General features: G+C 42.4%; 4 protein-coding genes across 5 annotated transcripts; 2 read left to right on the plus strand and 2 right to left on the minus strand.

The window, feature by feature from the left end:
- The first annotated feature begins 1,108 nt into the window (after positions 1-1,108).
- Positions 1,109-3,498, plus strand: tmem86b (transmembrane protein 86B). The gene is made up of 3 exons (XM_084677846.1): positions 1,109-1,326; positions 1,573-1,816; positions 2,767-3,498. Exons 1-3 carry the CDS (start codon positions 1,276-1,278, stop codon positions 3,219-3,221), a joined length of 750 nt encoding a protein of 249 aa, XP_084533972.1. The 5' UTR covers positions 1,109-1,275; the 3' UTR covers positions 3,222-3,498.
- On the minus strand, positions 3,325-7,214 carry hspbp1 (HSPA (heat shock 70kDa) binding protein, cytoplasmic cochaperone 1). The gene is made up of 8 exons (XM_084677845.1): positions 7,074-7,214; positions 6,277-6,392; positions 5,793-6,006; positions 5,205-5,429; positions 4,694-4,849; positions 4,520-4,616; positions 4,332-4,443; positions 3,325-3,827 (listed from the first exon to the last, which is right to left on the minus strand). Exons 2-8 carry the CDS (start codon positions 6,388-6,390, stop codon positions 3,747-3,749), a joined length of 999 nt encoding a protein of 332 aa, XP_084533971.1. The 5' UTR covers positions 6,391-6,392; positions 7,074-7,214; the 3' UTR covers positions 3,325-3,746.
- Positions 7,215-14,558, plus strand: tufm (Tu translation elongation factor, mitochondrial). Its single transcript, XM_084677842.1, has 10 exons — positions 7,215-7,352; positions 7,826-7,872; positions 7,996-8,134; positions 8,898-9,064; positions 9,996-10,265; positions 10,602-10,734; positions 10,992-11,096; positions 11,813-11,964; positions 12,131-12,250; positions 14,114-14,558. The coding sequence occupies exons 1-10, from the start codon at positions 7,316-7,318 to the stop codon at positions 14,282-14,284; spliced, it is 1,341 nt and encodes a 446-aa protein (XP_084533968.1). The 5' UTR covers positions 7,215-7,315; the 3' UTR covers positions 14,285-14,558.
- Positions 14,559-16,492: 1,934 nt separating this feature from the next.
- On the minus strand, positions 16,493-25,216 carry kcnj12b (potassium inwardly rectifying channel subfamily J member 12b). 2 transcript variants are annotated; one of them, XM_084677843.1, is made up of 3 exons: positions 25,123-25,216; positions 24,635-24,784; positions 16,493-20,917 (listed from the first exon to the last, which is right to left on the minus strand). In XM_084677843.1, exon 3 carries the CDS (start codon positions 20,820-20,822, stop codon positions 19,551-19,553), a length of 1,272 nt encoding a protein of 423 aa, XP_084533969.1. In that variant the 5' UTR covers positions 20,823-20,917; positions 24,635-24,784; positions 25,123-25,216; the 3' UTR covers positions 16,493-19,550. The 2 variants fall into 2 exon arrangements, with proteins under 2 accessions (XP_084533969.1, XP_084533970.1); XM_084677844.1 differs by lacking the exon at positions 24,635-24,784 and having other exon boundaries at positions 25,123-25,212.
- Positions 25,217-26,919: the final 1,703 nt, after the last annotated feature.

Raw genomic sequence — 26,919 nt, forward strand, 5'->3', positions numbered from 1 at the left:
ACATTTTCTATAGTTTAGACCAGGGGTGTCACTCAGATGTGTAACTCCGGTCCTCGAGGGCCACTGTCCTGCATGTTTTAGATGTTTCCCTGATCCAGCTCACCTGATTCTAATGAATGGTCGTTATAACAACCCATTTAATTGAATCAGGTGTGTTCGAGCAGGGAAACATCTAAAACATGCAGGACGGCGGCCCTCGAGGACCGGAGTTTGACACCCCTGGTTTAGACCAACCACACAGAGTCAGGAGCACCAGACTGCCTCTAGGGGCAGAGAGAGAACCACCACTGTCTCATCACTGGGCTCCAAACATCTGTCCTATATATAATCATACTATTAGATATGACATGACATATGTCAGGTACAGAACGGATGGGGCAGTAGTTGGTAAATATTCCTGACAGACAGAAAGTGGATGTTGAGAAGACAGCCCACTCATCTGACCCACAAAGCAACAGACTGAAAACTTTAAACTGGTCCCAATGTTTTACAAACTTGTACAAAACTAATTGTATACAATAAATATAAGATAAGAGCATCTGCTAAATGACAATGAAGAGCTTTGCAGTCTCACAGTGCCCTTCCACACAATTCATTTTAAACGGTTCTACCAAAAAAAAGACAAGTGCTTTCAAACTAGTTTGTGAGTGTGTAGGGACATTGTAAGGGGAGTTTGTGTGTGAAGGGATATCGAGAGATCAAAGTAGAGAAATATGTGAAAACCAAATCATGAATTTTGGGGGGGAAGAGTAATAATTACCAATTAATACAAATTATCATCTCATAGTTAAATGGCGTCCTCAGGCCCTATGAACCTTGATTCTAGAGAAGCAGATACAGATACTGATGTATAAACATGAACATGCTATGGAAATGAATATAAAAATGAGCCATGCTTACGCTGTTAATCTTATTTTGCTATACTATACTTCAGCTATACTATGTCAACGTTGGACTTTGGCTGGTGATGTCAAAAATCTGGACTAGTTGGAAATGTCAATGGTCACCCTTATAAAATTAACACAGATGGGGCTTGATTATGATAGTACAATCCGACAGATAACATGTCACTGAGGTTGGTCCAAAGTTCAGAGTGGTCAAACACAGAGAGAATGGAAGATAAGATGACAGTCCCAGAGACAGACAGAGAGAGGAAGAGAAGAGAGAGTTACAGAGAGGATCTGTAGCAACAGGCTTGGAATCAGGAAATAACATAGCAACACTGAAGAAACCAAAGAGCTTTAGTCACTGAAAACGCAGATTTTAGTGTGTGAGATGGATATCCTGGAGACAGATGCCTATGACAGAAGACAACGCAGGAACACGGTACAGCCTAACCCTCCAACTCTTTCACTCACTTTGACATGCTTTCTGAAACTATTCTGTGCTCAATGCAGCACTATATATCTTCTACACATAAATCTATGATCACCTGTCCAAATTTTCAGCATCCTGTGGTCCTGTTTTGTTTCCTTTTATATGTACATTGCACTCCAGTGCTTTATCACATCAATTCTTAATATTTCTCCCCTCTTTCTTCTTCTGCCCTTCACTATCACTTCTCTGTCTCAGTCCTGCGTTCTGTTTGTCTCTCTCCTTCCTTTCTTCCTGGCTGCTGCTGGCTACTTCTACCTGTGGATTCCTGACTCCTCCCCCTCCCCGCTGGCCGCAGGTGTGAAGGCAGCCCCCACCCTCCTGCTGGCGCTGCTGGTGATGAGCTACAGCGGGGGTCAGAGTGTCCTGGGGGTGGCCGGGGGCCTGGTGTTCTCTGCTGCTGGGGACTGCTGTCTCATATGGCCTGAGATGTTCCTCCATGGTAATTAAGGAGAGACTCATGTTCTTATGTGTCTTCAGGCATGTGTTTGTTAATGACAAAACAAAGCAGCAGGATTTTGTGAGCTAGGATTCAGTTTTCTCTTAACATGAACACAGCAGTCAGTTTTGTTGGTGTGGCTGTCTAGCTGTAGACCAAATCAAGTTAAAGAATCTTGATGTTTGTGACAAAGGAATTTGAAGCTTTGGTTACATGGCACCTACAAAAGAATAAGGACACTTTTTTTGGGGTGAAAATTCCAAGCATTAGAATTAATCTACGAGTCTTGTTCAGTAATCCAGTTGAGGTGAGGGTGCTTCTGAATATCCTGATCCAGGGTACACCAAGGGTCAGTTAAATATCAAGGAGGCAAGAAGCATCCAATTGATCTACATTATATTTTGAGGTTGAGTAAAAACAATCCATGGGTAGGTATTTTTTGGTCAGCACTTCCATTCAATATCCCCCAAAACAAAGCTAACATCCCTACCGTATTATACAACTGATCACACAAACTTTCATTGCAAATACCCTGCCATATCCCTTCATGAAAAGAAGGATCTGTACAAACACCATCTTGAATGAAACCCGTCAAAGAATACTACATATCATTATTGAATTTGGAGAATCAACTTACAGTAGAATAGTACAACATCTGACACTGGGGCATTCACCACTTCATCAACATAACAGAGCAACAGTTGAATCAACATTCAACCCTACATTGTTCATGTGAAGTCAGTTGGATCAGTTTCTAAACAAATATCTGCTGCCTGATCCAGACCAATAAATGAGTCTTTTAATGATTATTTGGTGAGTTACTTGTAAACATATGGAAGTCTCCCACTTCACTAGTTGTATACATTCATCTGGTTGAGTGGCACATAATGAAAACATAGGTTGTCACACAGTACCACAAAGACACACATCTAACTGTTTGTGTTCTTCCTCAGGAATGGCCTCCTTTGCACTGGCCCACCTGTTGTACTCAATCACCTTCCTCTCTGCTCGCTACTCTACGGCCTCCACCTCCTCCAGCTGCTCTCTGGTCATGTACTTGTTGCTCTGGCTGGTGGGAGGTGGTATGTACACATACCTTTTCCCGTTCCTTCAGGAAGCACCAGACTCAGCCATCCTAACTCCTGGCGTGGGAGTGTACATCATCCTGATTGTCTTAATGGCAACATTAGCCTTCCGCACCCGCCGCCCGCTGACTGTCCTTGGTAGTTTGATCTTCATGACATCTGACCTGACACTCGCCCTACAGTTGTTTAACGTGATCGAACCAACAAACCAAGGAAAAGCAACTGTAATGACAACATACTACCTGGCACAGCTTCTAATAGCTGTGGGTGACATCAGAGCTGGTGAAAGCACTGACGACTTTGCCAAATGGAAGAGGTCTTGATAACCCTTAAATAATAAAACATGGAATTTAACATTTGAACGGTAGCACTTCTACAATAGCAGTTTCAGATTAAAAGTACTACCTTTAAAAAAAGACCACAGAGGAAATTCACATTTTGTTTTATAGAATGTTATTGAGATTTAAGCAACACAGTGCATTAAAGGATTAATAATCTGGAAAGTTAATAGCTGAAAAACACTTGGACTTGTGAATCTTGTGTAAATATTACCATGCACTGTCATACACTAAATAAAAATACATAAACATTCAGAAGAAATGAAGATGCTTATTTGTTATGCTGTCCATAACTCATCATCTGAACTACAGAACATGTGGATTTGAGCACATTCAAATCCAGTTTGACAATCATTCTTCCTAAAAGCAAGTTCACTTCCTCAAGGATCCTGTGCACTTAGATGAAAGCGTCCAATAACAGGTATCATTTGCTGATATTACATTTCTGTTGCAGAAAAAAAAGCAGTCAACTTTCAAAAGTCCTTGTTATCAAGACACAAGTGTCTGACTTCAGCGATCCATTCCATTGTCATCATGTTGCCGTCCATGGAAACAAGCTGCCCTCAGACTCATACAGAAGTCCAACTCTTCCTGTGAGAGAAGGTGGACAGGTGGAAAAAAAACATCACAGAAGTGCAGAGGATCAGCAGCATGTAGCACACAACACCAGACTACTGTAGTAGACAGGATCAGCAGCATGCAGCACACAACACCAGACTACTGTAGTAGACAGGATCAGCAGCATGCAGCACACAACACCAGACTACTGTAGTAGACAGGATCAGCAGCATGCAGCACACAACACCAGACTACTGTAGTAGACAGGATCAGCAGCATGCAGCACACAACACCAGACTACTGTAGTAGACAGGATCAGCAGCATGCAGCACACAACACCAGACTACTATAGTAGACAGGATCAGCAGCACACAACACCAGACTACTGTAGTAGACAGGATCAGCAGCATGCAGCACACAACACCAGACTACTGTAGTAGACAGGATCAGCAGCACACAACACCAGACTACTGTAGTAGACAGGATCAGCAGCACACAACACCAGACTACTGTAGTAGACAGGATCAGCAGCAGCACCTGACACTCGTCTCTGTCCTGGAGGTCAGAAGCTCGCTGGGTGAGCAGCTCGTCCAGGCCCAGCTCACGACTCCTGCAGTCCTGCAGGCCCTGAGGACACTGCTGCACCAGACTACACAAACACAACAAGGGCTTTTAGTTCAGGTTTCCTTCATGGAGGATGTGTGATGCGTGTGTGTACCTCTTACCAGCAGAGGGCCCCAAGCACATGTTCATGGAAAGAGGAGTGAGGAGAACGGAGGACAGCCACCAGCTGCTGCACCATGCCCATAGAGACAACCGTGTCTGAGGGAGGAAGAGCTACTGTCAGCTGAGATGGTGCCTTCATGTTAATATGAACATGATCTAGGTGCCAACACTACCTGTCTGCTCTGGGTGGGCTCTGAGCAGGTTCAGCAGTAAGAAAGCAGACTTTGTTCTCAATTTCTCATTGTCACTTTGCATTCCTCGCATGAGCACCGAGAAGCCATCCTCAGACAGGAAGGCCTGCAGGCCAGCCTCCTGCTCCCGAACCAGACCTGAGAACAGAGACTGGAGGTAAGACTCTTGTACACTCAAGTTCTGTCACACACACATTTACAGTAAATACTTCATAAGAATTCATCTTTGGTTTAATTGTTCCAGTCATTCAAAAACAAGTGACTGACTAAATGACAATAGCCACTATATCTTGATTTGCTGCTTCTGTAAACAAATCAAATCAGCCTCAGCAACACACGCCAGTCTCCCTTCTCTGCGAGACGCATTAGTCTATCTCACAAACGACCCTCCCCCCTCTACCGCAGCAAACCCCACCCTCCCCCCTTAACTAACCAATTTTCTGCGGGAAACCATGCAAATGTTCAGCTTTTGAATAAGTGATGACACTCTTACATGAGACGGCATACAGGGCCTTGACTCTGACAGTGGGATGAGGATCAGAGTCAGTCAGTTGCAGCAGTATTGATAGCGCCCCCTTGCTGAGCAAGTGGCACTGCACCTCAGGCATGTTCTGGGCACAGCAGGCGATGAGCTGGGCAGAGCGCCACCTCACTCCGCTCTGGGCGTGGCACAGACACTGGGACACACAGAGGTCCAGCCCCCCCAGGGTCATCAGGTCTAAGAGACAAGGTGGCAAGAGACGGGGGTCAGATGGCTGTGTGGTTAGGGAATCGGGATTTTAATCAGAAGGTTGCCGGTTCGTTTCCCAACCATGCAAATTGACGTTGTGTCCTTGGGCAAGCCACTTCATCCTACTTGCCTCGGGGGAATGTCCCTGTCCTTACTATGAGTCGCTCTGGATAAGAGCATCTGCTAAATGACTAAATGTAATGTAAAACTTATCTAATCAATATTTGAATCTGAAATTTCAGAAACAAATCAGATGTTTCGTCTAATTCTGTACTGTGTTATGATTTCCTTTTGGAAGTGGGAACAATGCTCATTGGGAAGATGGCCTTAAAATACGGTGAACGTTCTCACCTCTCGCATTGTCCAGGTTCTCACACAACTCAGAGAGCAGCTCCAGTGCTGCTTCCCTGTCATCCTCTTCATCCTCTCCCTCGTCCCCCTGTCCTCTCCCCCGTGTACACCCCTCTGTCCTGCTCAGGACCACCAGACACTCCTTCATCTGCTCAACCTCATTCATCTGTCCTTTACTCATTTCAGCAAGTACTCCTCTTAAAAAGTCCTTTCTCTTAATTAGAGAGAGACAAAGAGAGAGAGGACAAGTCAGATAGTAAAGTGAATACTCACTACTCACTGAGGTATACTCAGTATATATTTATGGATGATGCATGTGCAGGGTTAAGTTACAGTATGTGCCTTAGATCTAACTTGAACAAACTAACTTACAATCTATTAGGGCTGATATCCCCAAAAACTACTTTTGTATGACTTAGATTCCATATCCAGTTACAACTCCCATTGCCTCCTTTGTAAAGCCCCTGCTAACAGAGCTCTTTACCTCCTCTGACATGGGCACTGCTGGGGCATGTCCATCAGCCGACGTGCCTGCCTCCACCGCTAGCCGCAGCACCCCCTGCAGGTTTGGAGGATACCTCCTGTTCCCTTCTGCCATGGCTGAATGGTTGAAGAAAAGTCATCAGCAAGTCTTACATTTGTATTGGGTATCATGGTAACTATGTTAACTGGATGCTGGTTGTATTATGCTGAAAACATGTTTTAGACAGTGTGGGCGGCTTCATTCTGAACACCTAGCTAGAGGCACTGCTGTACTAAAACAACTAAAGAGCTAACACATGTATCATACAGCACACAGAAAAGGGTGGAAATATATATTAGGGTCTAATCTATATATACATTTACATTTCTTTACATGCATTTGTGAAATTATTGTTCAGTGTAGTTAGAGACATGGCTGTTTGAGCCCCCCCTCTCAAGGCAGGCCTTTAGTGGCTACAAGCTAGACTAGCTAGTCACCTACTTTCCAATAGGTTGGTTAACTTGGACATGCTAACCGTGTGCTTACAGAACGTGTAGCCTACGTGACGACGCGTACAAGCCAAGGCATGGTTGACCCACTAACTATAACTATGCTCACGAAAGTCTTAGACTTTAACATAACACTATTACGTTAACACCAGTACTGTAAGGGTTTTAACTCGTACTGGCTATCGCTTTCCAAAGGCCAGCCAAATCGTGACACTTGCTCATTCAACTGTTGGCTAGTTGTACTTCTGCTAGTTGTACATAGAAAGGTTCACGTTTACTCCAGTTAGTGGTGTTAACTACTCAACTCACCCTCTTCGTTTTGTAGCTAGCTCCCACGTCCTTGATGCGGGATGTTACTCTATCCGAGTGGTGCGTCTTCATTCAAGACACCACTTTTCAGTGTTGCTGCAAGTCACTTCTCCCGTAATAATATAGCTTTCTTTGGATTGACTGGAACACACTAGAACATCCTAGCTTGCTAGCTACTTGGTTGTGGAATCGTGCTTACATTAAATGATCACGTCACGACAAATCCGGTTGTCTAATCCAAGATGGCGGCGCTCGTGGGGCTTCGTGCATGTCTCTCCGGTACGTTACCAAACAAATTCAACCATGCTTATTTAATGTCGTATGTGATAAACTCTTTCGAAGACTGGATATGCTGTGCTAATATGATAATTATATCGGATACGAACGTTTTCAGAAAAGCTATAAATAAAGCAGGAAAGGATGCTGTAAAGCTAGCTAGCTGCTCCTTTAGAACCAACAAGGTCACGTTACACATGCGAAAGTAGCTATAATAGTAATGCACAACGGGCGTCTCTAACCCTTCTTCTACATGTGTATATGTGTATGTATATTTCTGAACTATAACATTGAGTAAATAAGTAAAATCAACGTTTTAATTGCCAGCCTTGAATGTCAGTCAAAGATAGCCAGGAAACGATTATCATTATTGAAGAGCTGCTGTGCCAGGATCCCTCGTCACTTACAGATCTGAGCTGCAATAGAGGCCCGGCTATTCCAGCTATCTCTCCACTTAAACATCTCTCTCTTCACAGCCTTTCAGCTCTCCTCACCAGGTCTACTAAACAGCTCTTTTAAACTGGTGAGTGTTTTAATATGAAGAGAACACAATGTTGTGCCCTGAAATATTTAGAAGAAATAGCCTTGAAGTAGATTTGAAAATCAACTATTGATCTAATTTCTTCTGTTATTTCCTCCTTTTCAGTGTACTGTGCCACTGAGTAGACGAACCTTTGCAGCAGAAGCCAAGAAAACCTATGCGAGAGACAAGCCTCATGTGAACATTGGCACTATTGGTCATGTTGACCATGGCAAGACCACTCTAACGGCTGCCATTACCAAAGGTACCTGCTGACCCTGCCTGTGGTCACTTGATTGGTGGATGTATGCAGTAAAGCTCCCGACACACTGTATGATCACGTTTAACAAATGAGTTAGTGTCCATCCTTGCCCTCCCAATCAAAATAATAATCCTAATATATTTTTACCCACTACTGCACCACCATCATCATCAAATCACTTTTTGATGGTTCATGTTGTAAATAGCACATCTTCTAACCTAGCAATCTCACCTTCGATGATCTCCCGAGATATATGGAGGATGATGGTTGATAAAAGAACTACAATGACTTGTATCAGCTTGTATATAGATATACTGTATGCACCATTTTATTTGTGATGCACTGGTACCTTATATCAGAGGTCTTCGACCCAGGTCCTCAGGGACCCCCTGCCCTACCTGTTTTAGATGTTTCCCTGCTCCAGCACCTGATTCAAATAAATGGTCGTTAACAGGCTTCTGCATAACTAGATAACGACCCATTGATTTGAATCAGGTGTGTTGGAGCAGGGAAACATCTAAAACGTGCAGGACAGGGGGTCCCTGAGGACCAGGGTTGAAGACCTCTGCCCTATATTATTCATAGTTGATCCTTGGCCATAAATAATTAATAAGAGCCAAACCACTTAGAAAGTATCACAGACTTGTAAAGTTGTTGTTGTCTATTCAATTAGTTGATTTATGTCACATGCGAAATAGATTAGGAATGGTCTAACCCCACTCAATGAGCAGCTAACCACCTTGTTGTACCTTGCGTGCTTCCTCAGTGCTGGCGGAGGCTGGAGGAGCTCGCTACAAGAAGTATGAGGACATTGACAATGCTCCTGAGGAGAAGGCTCGCGGCATCACTATCAATGCTTCCCATGTGGAGTATACCACAGCCAACAGACACTACGCACACACTGACTGCCCTGGCCATGCTGACTATGTCAAGGTACACGTTCACCCGCACGTTCACCCCCCAAACCTGCCTCCCCTCGACTACAGCATATCCTTCTTGTATACAGTGCTGTGTAGCAAGATAAATACGTTTTTATTAGTGTTGGGCATAGATTATTATTTTTTTAATCTAGATTAATCTCACTGTAATCTTGGCGTTAATCTAGATGAATCTAGATTAAAATTGCTCATTTGATTTCCGCCGAAGGCATTCAGAATATGTGCTACCCAAATAGTGACTAAAAGTATAAGTCTTTGAGAACGGGTTTCTCAAGCCAGGTGGCGCATTAGACCAGGGGCTCATCTCCTGTTTCCAAAATGCATCACACACTGCTTGAGAAACCTGTTCTACTATGATAATTGGTGATGAAAAGTAATTATTTTCAATAAGATGTACTTGTGTTTATTAACTGTTTATTAGATTAGTTAGCTTGGCTGATAGAGCTGTGCTGACGGGCTTTCCTCGGTTACACTCAAACAGTAGTTTGACGACGACTCTTCCCCTGCGCTACATCAGTGCTTGGCCCGGCATCTTCCGCATTAGCTAAGGGATGCTTTGCGTTTAGATGGTATTTGAGACTGGAAGAACTCTTACAGTAAAATAATTCCACATAGTACAAGGTGCAAACAACCTTAGTCTTGTCGAGGTTTCCAGTGGGAAGATTCTTAAAAATAATTTTTCCCAGAAGCAAACCCGGTGGCTTCATAGCTGCATCCATGTTAGCACGTCATGTTTGATGTGGTAATTTCATACACACACAAGGCATACACACAGATTAACGGCAATATTTTTTTTTATCGCCCGATAAGTCTCACATTAACGCAGCACGTTAATGTCGATAACGGCCCACCACTAGTTTTTATATATTTACAAAAAAAGTTGCTTGGCCTTGATTTGTGATTCGTGAATGTCCCATTTTGTGCAGAACATGATCACAGGCACCTCTCAGCTGGACGGCTGTATCCTGGTGGTAGCTGCCACAGACGGCCAGATGCCACAGACACGAGAGCACCTCCTGCTGGCCAGGCAGATCGGCGTGGAGCATGTGGTGGTGTTTGTGAACAAGGCCGATGCTGTGGAGGACAAGGAGATGCTGGAGCTTGTGGAGCTGGAGATCAGGGAGCTGCTCACTGAGTTTGGCTATGATGGTGAAAACACGCCGGTCATCATCGGCTCCGCCCTGTGTGCTCTTGAGGTGAGAGACTGGGGGTCACCAGTACTGCCGACTCAACGTGACGTTGTCAGGTTGAGTAGCAGCCAAGTCATGTACAACTGTCCATGGACCTTATCTGACAACTCTTGATAAAGTATCTTGATAAGGTATACTGTTGCTTCCATGTGTGTGAGAAGTCCAGTTCCAGAGCTCACCTTGAAGACAGCAGGATGGTACTCATCCTGGTTGACTGCTCACAGACAGCAAACTTATTTTACGTGGAAAAACAAGCTCTGCAGCTGTATGCGTCATATGTTAGGCTGTGTGTTGTGGCTAGCTTGGTGAGGAGTCTGTAACCAGGTCTCTCTGGTTCCACAGAGCAGGCAACCTGACCTGGGGGTGAATGCTGTGATGCAGCTGCTGGATGTGGTGGATAACTATGTCCCTCTGCCTAAAAGAGAGCTGGATAAACCGTTCCTGCTGCCTATAGAGGGCGTCTACTCTATCCCAGGTGAGCTATAGAGGGCGTCTACTCTATCCCAGGTGAGCTATAGAGGGCGTCTACTCTATCCCAGGTCAGCTATAGAGGGCCTCTACTCTATCCCAGGTGAGCTGTAACTGTAACTACAACAGTTGTGTTCTTCAGTTTGGGCTAATTTATCTGGACACTATTTATTTTATTAATGGATGTAATGTAAAGACATGCACAACAACAGGTGACAGATCAGTTGTGTCATTCGTTACCACAGTGCTGGTTTCCCCTAACAGGCAGAGGCACCGTGGTGTCAGGCACTCTGGAGAGGGGGGTCATCAAGAAGGGGGACGAGTGTGAATTTGTTGGACACAATCGAGTCTTCAAGTCTGTGGTAACAGGTATGTGAAAGCCTCACCGAAGGGTCAGATATTTCTCTTCCAGCTTTGGGTTGTTCTGCAGCGTAACTCAGGCATGAAACCATCACAGCCTCAGTAGCTTCACCAGTTTAAGATACGTGGGTCCATTCCATGAGGCTCTGACAGAAACTAGTATCAAGGCAGGAACAGCCTTCACTCCCTTTCATACAAAATCCAGCTTGTGATTTGCAAACATTCTAAATCAACACAATGTTTCTGGCTGCTTGCAGGGTTAGGGTTATTCTACATTTACATTACATTTAGTCATTTAGCAGACGCTCTTATCCTGAACAACTTACAGTAAGTACAGGGACATTCCCCCCGAGGCAAGTAGGGTGAAGTTCTTGCCCAAGAATACAACGTCATTTGGCACAGCGGGGAATCGATTCGGCAACCTTCTGATTACTAGCCCGACTCCCTCACCGCTCAGCCACCTGACTCCAACTGATTCTATGTGCATTGTCATACCTTCCCAATAAAGACCTCTCTCTCTTCCTCTGCACTCCTTTCTGGCTGCTCTGGCCTGTCTCTCTGCTCTGGCCTGTCTTTCTGCTCTGGCCTGTCTTTCTGCTCTGGCCTGTCTCGCTGCTCTGGCCTGTCTCGCTGCTCTGGCCTGTCTCTCTTCTCTGGCCTGTCTCTCTGCTCTGGCCTGTCTCTCTTCTCTGGCCTGTCTCTCTGCTCTGACCTGTCTCTCTCAGGTATTGAAATGTTCCACCAATCCCTGGACCGGGCTGAGGCCGGGGACAACCTGGGTGCTCTGGTCCGGGGCGTTAAGAGAGAGGACATGAGGAGGGGCATGGTCATGAGCAAACCTGGCTCTATTCAGCCCCACCAGAAAGTCAAGGCGCAGGTGTGACACTGGAACCTGCAGGCATTACACTGTCTGCCCACAATGTTTACATTGGCCACCAGTCTGACACATTTACAGTTTTATATATTTTAATTTTATGGACATGGTTTACCCCAAAGGCCATCTGAACTTGGTTCACAAGTGGATCTCCACCTCTTCTTCCCAGGTGTATGTTTTAAGTAAGGAGGAAGGAGGGAGACACAAGCCATTTGTCACCAACTTCATGCCTGTCATGTTCTCTCTGACCTGGGACATGACTTGCAGGGTGACCCTACCAGGAGACAAGGTATGAACACTTCTATATGTTTGTGGCAGATAGGTTTACAAGTCATTTTTGTCCAAGTCAAGTTGTAGGTCTCTAGTCCCTAGTGACTGAAGCACTGTCTCCTGTGGGTTACTCTGGGTTCATTCAAATACGTGCATCGGGCGGTGCTTGGATCCAAAGATTATAGAAAAAAACTGAAAGTATGTTGTTAACATGCTGCTTTCATATTGCAAGCTAACATGGACAATAACTTCTTTGAAGCTAACAATAATGAGCATGCATTGTTCAGGAGTATATATGCTCGGGCTGCAACTAACGATTATTTTAGTAATTGATTAATCTGTCGATTCTTTTTTTGATTAATCGATGAATCAGATTTAAAAAAATGAAAGCATTAATTTCCAACCCTTTATTCAAAAACAGAACTGACAGTGCAAAAAATCTTCAGAATGTGCACAAACAGGCACACAATTTTGAAAGTTATTAATATTAGCGTGGATTTAATGCTATTTTCAGAGATGAGCAATTTAAGTTTTCTTTTAAAACATTTGTGAAAATTGAAATGTTGTGGAAGTAGGCCAGACTTTATAAGAATAATCTGGTGTATATGTAAGATTTTTTGATACAATTTTGAAAAGTTAAGATTTGCAAGGATTAAGCTATTAGAGGTTTTATATTCATAAAAATATTGTAAAAGTCTACATTTTTCAAAATGGTTTGGGTAGTTTTCACCCGGTTCCAAACGCGACTCTGCAAAGTAGCGCCAAATGTGAGACGAATGTCGAATAGAATGAACTTCACCTCGGTCAATTAACACACCCTTTCGACGTATTTAGTGTGAAATGCTCCCACACCTTGGATGACTTGGGTCGTACCGATTTCTCCGCCATGTGTTTCAGAACGTTACTCAACAACGTCTCTCCGATGGCCTTTCCTCTACCTCCGCTCTGCTCCGCGCTCAACTCACTTTTTTTTAAAAATACTCAAACATCTCCGCGACTTATTAAGTGGCGTAATAATCGCGCGACACAACGAATCGATAATGAAATTCGTTGCCAACACTTTTAATAATTGATTTTAATCGATTCGTTGTTCCAGCCCTAATATATGGTGATTTATATTCACAGCGAAACACATTGGTTATACCATTCGTCGTAAAGAAATTCCACTCCCCTCTCTACACACTCCCCTGAAGCCCTCACACAGCATCAACAACACTGTAGTTTGGTGCTGCAGTGTCACTGGTTGGGATGGGTACTGGAAACCCAATGTTAAACTGTCCCCGGTGCTGAATTATGAAAGACTGTAGAATCGATAAGCCCTTACGCTATCAGTTTTGCTTTCGGTACTGGAGAAATTAAGAAAATATATTTCCTATTGTTTAAATGTTATCCTCTGCATTTTCGTTATTCGCTATCCAAGAAGCACCATCTGTCTCACGCAGCGACGAGCGCGCAGCCGCAAACACACAATTTGAAAGCTCAAAACAGCAATTTTTTGGACTCACATCAAAAATGAAAGCATTGCTGTTATTTTACAAAGGGTTGGTTTATGCAGGATTCAGAGTTTTGATCAGTGGTACTTAACTTTCAGAAAATAGTGCCATATTGATGATTACCTGTTGATCACCTGTGCATCACCTGTGTTTCTGCAGCAGTAGTTGACCTGTGTTTCTGCAGCAGTAGTTGACCTGTGTTTCTGTAGCAGTAGTTGATCTGTGTTTCTGCAGCAGTAGTTGACCTGTGTTTGTGCAATAGTAGTTGACCTGTGTTTGTGCAATAGTAGTTGACCTGTGTTTCTGCAGCAGTAGTTGACCTGTGTTTGTGCAATAGTAGTTGATCTGTGTTTCTGCAGTAGTAGTTGACCTGTGTTTCTGCATCTCAGGAGATGGTGATGCCTGGGGAAGACACTTCTCTCACCCTCACTCTTCGCCAGCCGATGGTTCTGGAAAAGGGTCAAAGATTCACTCTGAGAGATGGAAACAAAACCATCGGCACAGGTCTGGTCACAGACATATTGACGAAAACAGACGATGATAATGCTAACTGGGGATGAGAGAAGAGAGGGAAAGGGTCGGCTGTGGTGTGGTGGGTGGGGGTTAGGTGGGGAAGGGGGAATATATCTGTGTAATTACTCTTCAGGCAAACACGCAAATTCAAATATATTGCAGATTAGAGCTTGTAAGACATCCTGGCTCTGCTGTAATTACTTACCAAAAGGAAGGACCTAGGATTAGATGTTCAGCATTAGTCTTTCTGTGAAAAGGCCTGAATTGCTGTCCTGACCTGCTTGCATTGTCACTTGTGTAATAAAGTGTGTTGAATAATAAGTTTTATGTTTCTATTGTCTTTCATGTAGTATATTAGAACTTATTGGAGGAGTGTGACAAGTTTTAAGTTTGAATTTTATTTATTTGTATGTGTAAATGAAAGTTATTTCTACACCACGTTCGATTTTTTTATGCTCCTTGCTAAAATGTACATTTACATTAGGATCTTTCACTTTCCATTCATTATTTCCATTCATTAACAACATTTGTATATAAACTTTTCTAAAAGCTATGGCAAACTTTATAAGATATTACAATATTTTTATATTATTATATATATATATATATTATATTATAATGGTGTTGCTAAACATTGATTTAATGTTATAAAGAAAATATAAAACAACCCTAACAATAACAGCTTAATTAGAACACCGTAAAACAATTTATAAGTGCATTTTCTGTTCACAAGACAACAGGATGTCAAAAACAACATGCAGGCCACATGCCTGGGCTGATGTCTTAATATAGTTGATCTTTATGAGGTCATCTTCTGTTGCCATGGGAACCCGGTGCGGAGAGGAGTCTGCATGGTTCTGCAGTGCTAGTCTGGTCCTGTCTCAGTGCAGTGCTAGTCTGGTCCTGTGTCAGTGCAGTGCTAGTCTGGTCCTGTCTCAGTGCAGTGCTAGTCTGGTCCTGTGTCAGTGCAGTGCTAGTCTGGTCCTGTCTCAGTGCAGTGCTAGTCTGGTCCTGTCTCAGTGCAGTGCTAGTCTGGTCCTGTCTCAGTGCAGTGCTAGTCTGGTCCTGTGTCAGTGCAGTGCTAGTCTGGTCCTGTCTCAGTGCAGTGCTAGTCTGGTCCTGAGTCAGTGCAGTGCTAGTCTGGTCCTGAGTCAGTGCAGTGGCAGTCTGGGCTGCAAGGTCTGGAGTCTAATGAGGTTTTGTGTTTGAGGTCAGGTTATAATCAAGTGTAGTATGATGACTTCCTAAGAGGAGCTTGTATATCATCATCTTTAATACGTCATTAATTACAAGTGTACTGGTGCAATGCTTCCCTGTATTTGTAACTTAAAAGGGTCACTGAATAAATGAGCATCTCAAGAATGCTAGACCTTCCCATACATGTTTCATTGGGTTAGGGTTAGGGAGGTGAGGGAGAAGATGAAGAACCAGAGGGGGAAAGGGTCTGACAGTACTCCTTCATTCCAGAGAGAAGTCCTGTAACCAGAGAGAAATGTGAGGGCTGTTGCAGCTCCACACGCACCCTGGCCTCCTGCATCTCACACACTGGCCTCCTGAATCTCACACCCTCGCCTCCTAGCTGGAGGAACCAGTACTGAACATAGGGTTTAATTGTCATAGCTTGCTATTATACACCGAAAACCCACTCTCTACAGCGAGGCCTCCTTCCTTTTCATGTGTCACCTCCAAAGGGTAGATGTGTTGAGCCCATTCAATAGTCCCTTTCTATCAAATACTGCTGTTAATCGGAATGATGTAACAATCTTCTTGTGTTGGATCTGATAGTTTGCCCTCTCCCCTCTTCTCTCTCCCTTGCCCCCCTCTCTTTCCCTCTCCCCCCTCTCCCCTCTCTCCTCTCCCCCTCACCCCTCCTCTCTCCCTCTCTCCCCCTCTCTCCCCTCCTCTATCCCTCTCTCCCCTCTCTCTCCCTCTCCTCTCCCTCTCCCCTCTCTCCCCTCCTCTCTCCTCCCTCCCCCCTCTCTCCCCTCCTCTCTCTCTCTTTTGATTAACAGAATAAGAGTAGAGAAATGTTTTACACCTTTCCCATGTGAACAGAAATGTGTTTGTGGCCCAGCCTGTGGGGCCCCAGCCACGCATACCTAAACGCAATGACGCAGTCCACAGATTGCATAACAGAAAGAAGAGATGTCCAAATGTTCATCCAACACCATTCCTTGTAACTCATAAGATATATGACACTGTCGTCTCCCACATCTTACCCTTCAGTTCAAGCCAACGAAGAGTAGACTCAAAAATAAGATCATTTACATTTTATTAAGTTTTCATAATTCAGTAAAATAAATAAAATAAATCGACGTGTAAAGGAGACGGCAAATCCCAACCAGCTGATCATTGGAAGACAAATCCTGAAGATGTCAAAGTGTGTCTACTCATCCCATTAAAGATGCTCTGTCTCCTATGATTGCTTTTATTGGTGTGAGATGTGTGGCAGTGCATCCTCCAGCTGCTCCATGTGCTAAACTGCTCTGCTGCTCTGTGGACCTTCTCCCCTCACTGATATTGACAAAAACTCAGTGCAGCAAGGTATAAAAATAGATGTTGATTTGTTAAACTGGTAAGGGAGTTTCCGCTGTGCATACTTTTCTATGGATGCTTCCGGACGTGTTAAAGATCTAAAGGAAACTAAGGGTTACGGTGGCTGATTTGGCATCTTGTTATTCATTGTCACCACATACATACAGCAGATATAATACCAGATGTTCCTAAATACTTCACATACCTTCCTAGAAGGTCACACAGTGATGTTACAGTATAGAATATACAGTCCGTCACACAAACACTGTAGATGCGTTGTGAAACACATTGTTCATATCTGCAACGTTGATCTTTGCCTTTCTTTCTTAATATTTTCACACACTAACCCGCATCTTCATGTCTCTTCTCAAATCATACATGTTCTCACTAGTTCACCCCCCAGCTCACATTCTCAGTCATTTGTCTGTTTTAAGTTTGGTTTTTCATTGGCTTAGCCATTCCTCTTCACAAGATTCATTTATTGCTCAGAATGGATCCAAGAAGATGTTAGATTGGTAACTAGACTATTATGGGTATTTCAATAAACATGGGAGGTAAAATATGCCTGTGGTATGGACAGTGAGCTTGTTCACATGCACACAATCACAACTAAATTGGTGTCAATAGACAAAAGTCCACATGGTTTATGCTTGTTCAAGTTCCAGATTTTAGCCATGTTGTGTTCCAACCACTGTCAAAACTTGACGGGTTGTTAAATACAGATGCTAACATATGTGTGGTTGAATCTCACTTTTTAGAATATTGTGTAATTATTTTATTGTTTTTTTTATCAATTAAATTTATTTGTAGATATACCAGCAATTGTAAAAAATCTAAATTCCAACTAGCCTATTATTCACGCATTCATTTGTCCTGTAGTCTACATTGCAGCAAGCATCCATATTTTACATAAGTCAAATCCAGTCTTCTCTCCTCCTTGATCTCAATTGTTATAGTAATTTCTGTTCAGCATATGTAATGTAGGCCTACTTAGATTACATTCAATAGTCCACTCCCGTTGTGATTAGAGAAACTAGGGATGTACCGGTTTCGGATTTGGCCGATCCGAACCCTACGCTTGCACTACGCGCGCTACGCTGGTCGACGTAATGACGCCACCGTTGATTACGGGAACGTGTTTACGTAGGTGGACCGTTCAATGCAGTAGGCTGAGAGAAAGTGAAAATGGAACTTGTGAGCAGACAAAGTGTTGATTGGCAGTACTTTCAGTCTCAAGAAGGCGATTCAAGTTGAGCTATATGTTCAATTTGCAATGCCGATTTGTCTCATGGTGGCAAGGACCCTAAACAATACACATCTCCGCTGGTAAAACATTTGTGTATGAAACATCCGAAAGAAATTCAAGAAATCTAAAAGGCTAATATTTTGGATATTGATTGGATCTTGAGATGGGGTAGGCTAAACATAGGCATATGGTAATTGTCAAAATAGTTTTTCCCACTTGTCTTCCTGGCATAATGTTGCCTATTCCTTTTTTTTGTGCAGATAAAATAAAATGAAAATACATTGCTGTGGACGTTGTTTACTTCATTAATGTGTTTACTGTGCTATTGGACTGAGGACAGGAGTAGGATTCGGTATTCGGTTTCGGATTCGGCAGAATCTTAACCAGTGGATTCGGTATTCGGCCGAACCCCAAAAATCTGGATTCGGTGCATCCCTAAAAGAAACTAAATGTATCTGAATGTAGTTTCCAAGAGCATGCCTGTGTGAATAGCCGGTCATCTATTTATCTCTGTAATTCCAGTTTTATTTCTGTGTAGTGATTGAAGTCCAGGGCTATCTACGTTTGCAATGGCACACAACACTGCCCACTCTCAGGAACGATGGTTAGAGTACAAATAACTGAATTGTATCAAACTATATTTCGGATGACTGGGCAAACCAGTCAAATTTTTCACTCACTATCCCTACATTTCATTTAATTATTTTCATGTTGGTAAATTTAGCTGTTAGTTCTGTGAACCGTTTGTTTCGCCAAAGTCACCCAGTTTCTATGAGGCCTATACATCAGCTGGAAAGTAGCGCTTGAAGATACCAGGGTTTTCATCATTATCAAATGTAACCCCTTATATTGTGCTTTTAGTTACTCTGGTAAAATATGATTACTTAATAATGTGTTTTGAAAACGTGCTTTCTGTGGCTTTTCTGCCAGTATAGGCCTTGTGACGTTTTCTACAGCTTTGTAGAATCTGGAAAACCTTCCATTTACCCTTATTTGAGGTGTGTTGACATTGACAACTCTTATTATTTACTAACTAAATATGTTAGTGTAACATGTTTTACTCTAACATTCTCAATCAGTTTACCACCACATTACCATTGTCCAGCCTGTTTCTAATGATGGTCGAAATGTTCATATTGGGATCGTGTTGCAAAGTTTTGCATAAGCTTCTACTCAAAAACACCTATAATCACCTCTTGAACGCTGCTCCCAATCAGGATCACAGAACAAAAGATTGACCAGAAGATCGTCACAACATTTTGATGATGCACACAACTAAGAAATCTACAGTATGTATTCATTCAAACTAAGATTGTTAGAGTGTCTCCTAATTTACAATGACTAATATTGCATAATATAAAGTCAATGTAGTGCCATCCACCTTCCAATGTCTTAAGACATTTAGTTCATCCAACCTCATTCATCACATGTTCAGAACACAACCATGATTCTACGGTCATATGGCAGCTGTGCATCTATTCATGGAAAATAACCCAACCTAACTGAAAAAGGTCTAAGAAACAGATTAAAAGTCATATTTCAGATTCTCTATGAAACAACCTCTGGTCATGTTCCGTGTTAGCCTGTCTCTCCAGCTCTGGCACCATGTTCCCACCCTCCTCTTCAACCTCTCCCTCTTGCTCCTCATCCCTGCTAATGAAAGCTAGTTCATTCTCATAACAGAAGGAGTTTGCACTGGGTGTTAGAGACTTGCTCTCCATCATGTCCTTGGCACTGCACTGGGGGGTTGATGGCACCTCGAAAGTCTTGTGGAAATGAGCATAATCCACTTTGTAGCGGTTTTTCTCTTCAAAAACGACCGGCTCGAAGCGATGACCCCACAGGATCTCTGAAGACAAGTAGGATGTGCGAGCCTGCGCCGTCATAGCTGTGGCTTCAACCATCCCTTCCATTATCACCACAATCTCAAAGTCTGAGGTCTCCAAGTCCTGTTTGCTGATGCCAAATAGAGGGCTTTCTTCGTCAATCTCATGCAGTATTGTAAGGGGTGAGACCAAGAAGATGCGGTCAATGCCTTTGTCATATCCTACGTTGACGTCAATTTGGTCCAGAGGGATGTACTCTCCTTCTTCTGTGATTCGAGGCTGGATGAACTGGGCCCGGACGTGAGCTTCCACCACGTGGCTCTTCCTGAGGTTCCCCACTCTCCACATCAGGCACAGCTTCCCGTCCCGCATGGCGACAACGGCATTGTGGCTGAACAGCAGCGTCTCAGCCCTCTTCTTGGGCCGCGCCATTTTAGCCATGATGGCGCCAATCATGAATGAGTCAATAATGCAGCCCATGATGGACTGGAAGACCACCATGAATACGGCAGCTGGGCACTCCTCGGTCACACAGCGGAAACCATAGCCGATGGTGGTCTGGGTCTCAACCGAGAACAGGAAAGCAGCCACAAAACTATTGACTTGTAAGACACAAGGAATAAAGCCATCACCCCCCCTGGGATTTTCCATATCACCGTGTAGCAGTGCGATAACCCAGAAGGCCAGACCAAAAACTAGCCAGGACACCACAAAGACGAGGCTGAATACTACAAACATGTAGCGCCAGCGAATGTCCACGCACGTGGTGAAGATGTCAGATATGTAACGCTGGGATTTTTCATTCATGTGTGAGAAGCGGACATTGCACTGCCCGTTCTTGTTGACGAAGCGACTGCGGCACTTGCTGCGAGTGTGAATCTTTCCAAAGCCGTTCCCCACAGCGGGCATGATGCCGAGGTGCAGACCTTCTTCTTCAGTGGACACGATGCTGTAGCGAGGCGCCCTGCCCACGCTCATGCCTGTATCAGGCAGAGTTCCTGTGTGGACCACCAGGTAAACTGCTCCTCCCTCTGTCCAGGTGGAGAGGGGGAGTGCCAGGTACCAGGAGGTTCCTGAGGAGAGAAGAAAACAGACCAGAAGTTAGGCTACAACAGCAAAGCTACAGTAAGACCTTTCTCTGCCAAGGACTCATCTAATTCTAGTAATAAAAGAAAAATTATGGATTTTGTTCAGCCTTCCAGTTTAGAATTGTCTGACTTTGGCTCATTATGTCTCTGTAGCAGCAGATGTTGCTAATTAAACCAGATTCACGTCTTGTTTAAAATAAGCATTTAGTTTGGGGTTCTCAAATCCTCAGATCAATAAAAAAAAAACTTTATATCAGCCAATTACATTTGATTGTGCAAACACAACACGCTTTAGACTGAAGTTTGGCTCTACAATGTGAACACATTTCTAAAAAGCATTTCAATTCATCACTAAATAACAACACAATACAATCCCCATAATGCCTATAATGCATGTGTTATTTTAAAGCCTAAATCCATTGCTGTTTTATGCAATACAATGATAAACGCTGTAATAATTACTGTAATAATAACATTAACATAAATGCCACCATTGGCCAATTTTCTGACACAAGTACTGGGTTTGGAAGCATGAATTAAATGTTTTGGGTGAGTTTTTACATTTTGCAGACATGCAATAAAATAAATATGTCCCATAAAACAGTTGGGACAATGCACTTACTGTTAGAGAATGTTAAGACTATTTCAAAAATGAGACAAAGAAACTGTCATATTATACCAGCAGCTTTTCACAAGAAAATAGTTCTGCTGTTGCTCAAGTCTTCAACCTTTCCAATACTCCTCATCTCATCTTTCAGTGTACGATGAGTAAAATGCAGTGAACGTGTCACATGTGGCTAAATACAGACCTTCAACTACTGCCAGATGACTGCAGGGTCATGTGAGGGTCATTAATAGAACGTACGTCAACCAGCAGCAGGGCCACTGCTGCAGCAGAGCCACTGCTGCTGCTGGTACACACAGGTCTGAACCTGGCAGAGCTTGAAAAACTATTAATTTTCTAAGCAATTCAAATGTTTCTGAATCTTTTTCTTAGAAACATTTAGATTGAATTTTATTGATTGAATTTGAGACTACCTTCAATGGGCTCTGCCACACAGAACCACACAGACGCCAAGTACGTCTCAGTGGAATGTTCACAGCAAGATGATGAAAGCAGTTTGTTGTCACATGACCGTTACCATCACCCACTGTTGACTGACATGATGACTGGTTTTCACATTAATTACACACACCTATCAAGTTGAAATGTTACAAAGCATGAAGCTTCTGGAATCATACCGAGCACTTCACAAATCAAGCATGTTTAGGAGTTACTGTGCACCAAACATACTGCATCATAAAACACCTAGTTTGTGCATCGGTATAATTAGGATTGTGGTGGTCATTGGTGGCAATGCACTGGATGATAAATTGTACGATTGTATCCAGTGATCATTTTGATCCCCATCATCAAGTCCAGGACAATAACAGAAGGTGAAACATGTGGGGCAGGTATTGCAGACCTCATTTGACAAAAGGTGATAAAAAATGAACAGTAAAGATGCTCTCATAATTTAATATGCAGCCCTTTTGATACATTAATTTGTTTTTCTGATGCCCCACATGGTAAAATGTCTACGGCCTTAAATCCCTAATCCTTATTTGGATGCATTCTGGGTAATATAAAACATGGGTCCCACTGACAGAGACACTAACATAGTTAATAAACCAGGATGCAAAACAAAGATGAAAGAGAAAAATTTAATTAATTTAGGGATATAGGCTACCTGTATTGACAAAGACATACACTAGCTATTTCCAATCTGTCTATTTAGAATTGTTGTCATCTTAAATTTACTTGTGATAAATTAGATGTGACAGCTGTCATTTGGATGTTAAAACCCCTCGACAACAAGAGGACACACAGGGGCCACATGGGGGATGTATGCAAATGATGATGGGTCAAAAGCAGACATCATGTCCATCCTCAAAATGGCTCTCTGAAATCATTACCAAGGCAACCAAAAATAATCTGTGTGCTTGGTCAATTGCATGACCAACATTGAGAGAACATCATAGGGGCAAATGCAGCTCAAATCACCATGGTAGTCATAGTGCTCAGTCACAGTGCGAGGGTACTTATTTCATAACAGCTTTGTCATTAATATTAAATTAATCAGAATAAGAACACAGAAGTAGTTTTAGCTTGATGGTAAAGTCACCCCACAATGTATGTGTGATAAAACCACAGGTCTCTGCAGCCCGTTATCATGCCCAGTGCAGTAGACGCTCAATACTCCCACTTCAGTTTGTAAACATTATGTCATTGATTGCATTTCTTACCATGAGCTCTGAAACGTGATTGGTTCATTTAAAGGTGTTTGCTCCAAGGCTTGTGATTTTACAGTTCTAAAAATGGCTGAATGGTGTTAGAAACTGACAGCTTTGGGAAAAAGTTGGCACATGGGGGCTGTGTGATTCTGACTACAGGGACATACCATTTTGTAGGCATTACAATGACATTTGTGTATGCATAATAGTTAGGGTTATTTTCATGTCTCACCATTGCGATTACGTTGGATGCAATCTTGAATGACAAAAGGGCTTCTGGAGCTAACTGAAACGTTTTTGGAATCAACTCTAACGTATAGGTGATGTTTAGTCATTAAAACATTTATTGTAAATGTCAGGGTTAGGATTAGAAAACAGGACAACATACTGTTGTGTTGTGATACAAGCGTCACTCTTGGTAGAAAGCAACTTACTACAAAACCTTTGGATATCTTTTGATATATTTTTACACTTTCTGAATAAATATATAAATATAATATAGGGAACACTAATAGTTAATATATATGTTATACATATTGTTTAATCAACATTCCAAAACCCCTTGTCACATTTAGTTTGAAACAAACTTTTTTTTTTTGCTTTTGAAATAAATAATAACAAAATGTATAGTGACTAAAACTGCAAACATACATGGTCAAATATAGATGGAAAAAATTATATGTATAGATGAAAGATTGTTTTATTGCATTTATAAGTATATTATATGATGGTGACACTGTTTCATATATAAAAAATATCTTAAATGTCCTACAAAGCCTAAATACATGCAAGTATTTGAAATATGATCAAAACATGGTATTTTTATGTTTCTTATCCTTGTTCTTGTCACCATTAAAATGAAATAATACTTGTAAATTCAAGTGTCTAATACTGAAATCTAATTATATCTCTTATGATTTTATCTCATATCTTTCTTTAAATTCTTTACCACTACAAGCTTTTGAGGAACCTTTTCCTCTGTGAGATATGACAATTCACTGAACATTAAACAATGTGTATGCTTAAATATACAGTATATCCCAGAGACTATAACATTTATATAATTAGCAAATTGGAACTACTCGACAACCCTAATATTTGGATTAGTTGTTGAATCCTGCTGTTGGAGGAAAATAACTTAGACCGAATGTCTCAGCATGTACAAAACAGCTCCTGGTTTCTAACACCCAGAGCTCTAGTTGCTAGGATGCCAGCCGGCAGCAAATCGTACAAGAGATATTAATATCTTTCACTCTGCAAGACTGCCATTCAATCCTCTCAGGAAAACGTTATGAAACATGTGACACTGCCACATTCTATAAGGTACATGACTTTTGTACAAAATCAGTTTGTTACATTCATGTGAAATTCTCTAGACAGGGTGTAATACACATATAAAGATTAACACCTTCCCAAATCTGCCCTTACCTTGTGTCGTCTGTGTTAATGCCAGCAAACTGTGCTTTCTTGAGTTAACTTTCTCCAGCTGCTATGAAAAAGACCCAGATGTCATGTTTATCTGCTGGGTCTGGCGTAGTCCTCTTATGGGTAGAACCATTCCACCCGAGTGAGACAGAACTGTGAAGACACACTTAGTTTCTTCATCTTCATTGCCTTTACAGCTTTAACTGGTCTTTTACTCTCTCATAATAGCCAATACCAATCACCTTATGTGTCCTATTTTTCAAGGTTTTTGAGGTTTCCAAAAAATCTAGACCAAAAGATGGCAGATAGATAACTGAAGATATCTGTCCAAATATGGCAACTGCATCCTGATCCAAGGCTGATATTACCCTTTTCAAAGCAATGTCGCCATTTGAAACTCGCTGTCTTTCAATCTGACGGATCCACACAGATAGAAATAGATGTGCACCTCAGAGAATAAGAGCCTTGGCCGCTCTGCAAGTCTCACTCACCCTTTCTCAGATCCAGTTATGCTGCAGTTGTCTCTCTCCCTTTCTCAGATCCAGTTATGCTGCAGTTGTCTCTCTCCCTTTCTCTCTCCCTTTCTCCCTGTTGATCATTACCCCCTCCAATCGGCTCTTGGTCCCTTCCTCTCCTCTTCATTAGCATAGAGAGACGTCATCGTGATATGTGCACACAGATTAGCAAATCCTCCATTCTCATTGTAGTAAACTCTAGGATTACAAATCCTCCATTTTCATTGTGGTAAAACCTAGGTTAATAAATCCTCCATTCTCACCTTGGTGAAACCTGGGTTTACGGGGTTAATATAGGTGTGACCGTGTATCTTGGGACCTACGTCCATTGAGAGAAACAGTTTTGTAAAAGTTGCCATTTAACCAATCATTTTTGTTATTACACCATTGAATATAGACTAGCCTGTGTTCTGTCATCATGTAAAAGAAACAGAAAATGCCCAAAATAATGTTTAAGTAATATGAACACTTTCAACACTTTCATGTCATGACAGTGCTTGTGTTACAGTCTTTAAATTAAGTTCTACTGCAACTATGTGACGGCTAATCTACAGATGGCAGTACAGTGGTACTTATGTATGCATTGGCTAGCTGGCCTATTTGCATCCTAATGAGCCATGAGGACTTGTGTCATCTTACTCCACCAATTTGTCCATTCCACACCATGAAAGCAAGCAACTAACCCTTGTTTTCCTCTTGTATGTGAAACATAGTATAATTACAGTAAACTAATTTACAGAGTAAAATAGAATTACACAAAACAGCATTGATCATTATCAACAGTGCTTAACTTTGTCCCACTGTCCTGCTAATGAATGATTGTGTAGCTCAGATCTTGGTTCCGCCTGGCCCACTTTATCCTGGCACATTGGCTAGTCTTTAAATAACTCACTGGGATGGTGGCAGCAGCAAGGCTGCAGGCTCTGTTGGTCCCAATAGAGAGAGAAACGTAACGCCTCCATCTGTCAGCCGTCCTCTGACCTGCCCGCACTGGTATTTTCCTGAGGTCAGACACCCTTTGTCAATTTATTCACACAAATTCATACAGCAGAACACAAGAATATTCACAACCTCACAAAAAAAAATCAACACCCAGACTCTAACAGAAATACCCTTGGTGCGTCCCCTATCGCACTAACTCATGATGTTTGTATAGAGTATCTGATGGTAAACTGAATGTGCACCACATTCAGCACCACAGACTTAAGCCTGTGTGATGGTAATCTACGTATACTACATGTTCTCTGTTGCAGTGTTTCTGGGCTGGTGGCGCGCGCTGGGGAACAGGAGCCATGCCTTCTCCCCACAGCTTAATCCAATCAATTATGGATGATTGGGGTATGACTTGTCAAAAATGGCTATGCATAGCTGCCATTTACACTGTATGACCAAAAGTATGTGGACACCTGCTCAGTATCTGCCTCTGAGAAAACTTTGCCTTGCTTCTTTATCAAGTCAAAACAGGAAAGCACAGACTTGTCTACAATGTCATTCAAAATGTTAGCATTAAGATTGACTTCAGTGGAATTGAGGGGCATAGAACCATGAGCAACAGCACCCAGGGATAATGATAAACTGTCCATGAAACTGCACTTCATACAGAGCTGAGTGTGGAAGAACCTGAAAGTCAGCCTCACCTCACTTGAATGAAATCAGATTCTGCATCAATGGTACATTTTTTGTATTCATTTAACAGAAATTTGAATCCAAAGCAATTTACAGTGCACAGAATCTGCATGGAGTGTGTGAGTGTGTGTGTGTGTGTGTGAGAGA

Source organism: Hypomesus nipponensis, chromosome 17 (genome assembly GCF_054491055.1).
Source record: "Hypomesus nipponensis isolate SF chromosome 17, ASM5449105v1, whole genome shotgun sequence".
NCBI classification, from domain to species: domain Eukaryota; kingdom Metazoa; phylum Chordata; class Actinopteri; order Osmeriformes; family Osmeridae; genus Hypomesus; species Hypomesus nipponensis.

What these genes read in the sequence shown, in the direction of transcription:
- tmem86b (XM_084677846.1), top strand. Translation starts at nt 1,276, where the DNA reads ATGGATATCCTGGAGACAGATGCCTATGACAGAAGACAACGCAGGAAC. An exon ending in GAAGACAACGCAGGAACACG is followed by an intron (nt 1,327 to 1,572) that starts GTACAGCCTAAC and finishes TCTCTGTCTCAG; the next exon opens with TCCTGCGTTCTGTTTGTCTC. An exon ending in GCCTGAGATGTTCCTCCATG is followed by an intron (nt 1,817 to 2,766) that starts GTAATTAAGGAG and finishes GTTCTTCCTCAG; the next exon opens with GAATGGCCTCCTTTGCACTG.
- hspbp1 (XM_084677845.1), bottom strand. Translation starts at nt 6,390, where the DNA reads ATGGCAGAAGGGAACAGGAGGTATCCTCCAAACCTGCAGGGGGTGCTG. An exon ending in GTGCTTGGGGCCCTCTGCTG is followed by an intron (nt 4,444 to 4,519) that starts GTAAGAGGTACA and finishes GTGTTTGTGTAG; the next exon opens with TCTGGTGCAGCAGTGTCCTC. An exon ending in AGGACAGAGACGAGTGTCAG is followed by an intron (nt 3,828 to 4,331) that starts GTGCTGCTGCTG and finishes CTTCTCTCACAG; the next exon opens with GAAGAGTTGGACTTCTGTAT.
- tufm (XM_084677842.1), top strand. Translation starts at nt 7,316, where the DNA reads ATGGCGGCGCTCGTGGGGCTTCGTGCATGTCTCTCCG. An exon ending in AACGGCTGCCATTACCAAAG is followed by an intron (nt 8,135 to 8,897) that starts GTACCTGCTGAC and finishes GTGCTTCCTCAG; the next exon opens with TGCTGGCGGAGGCTGGAGGA. An exon ending in ACCAGAAAGTCAAGGCGCAG is followed by an intron (nt 11,965 to 12,130) that starts GTGTGACACTGG and finishes TCTTCTTCCCAG; the next exon opens with GTGTATGTTTTAAGTAAGGA.
- kcnj12b (XM_084677843.1), bottom strand. Translation starts at nt 20,822, where the DNA reads ATGAGCGTGGGCAGGGCGCCTCGCTACAGCATCGTGTCCACTGAAGAA.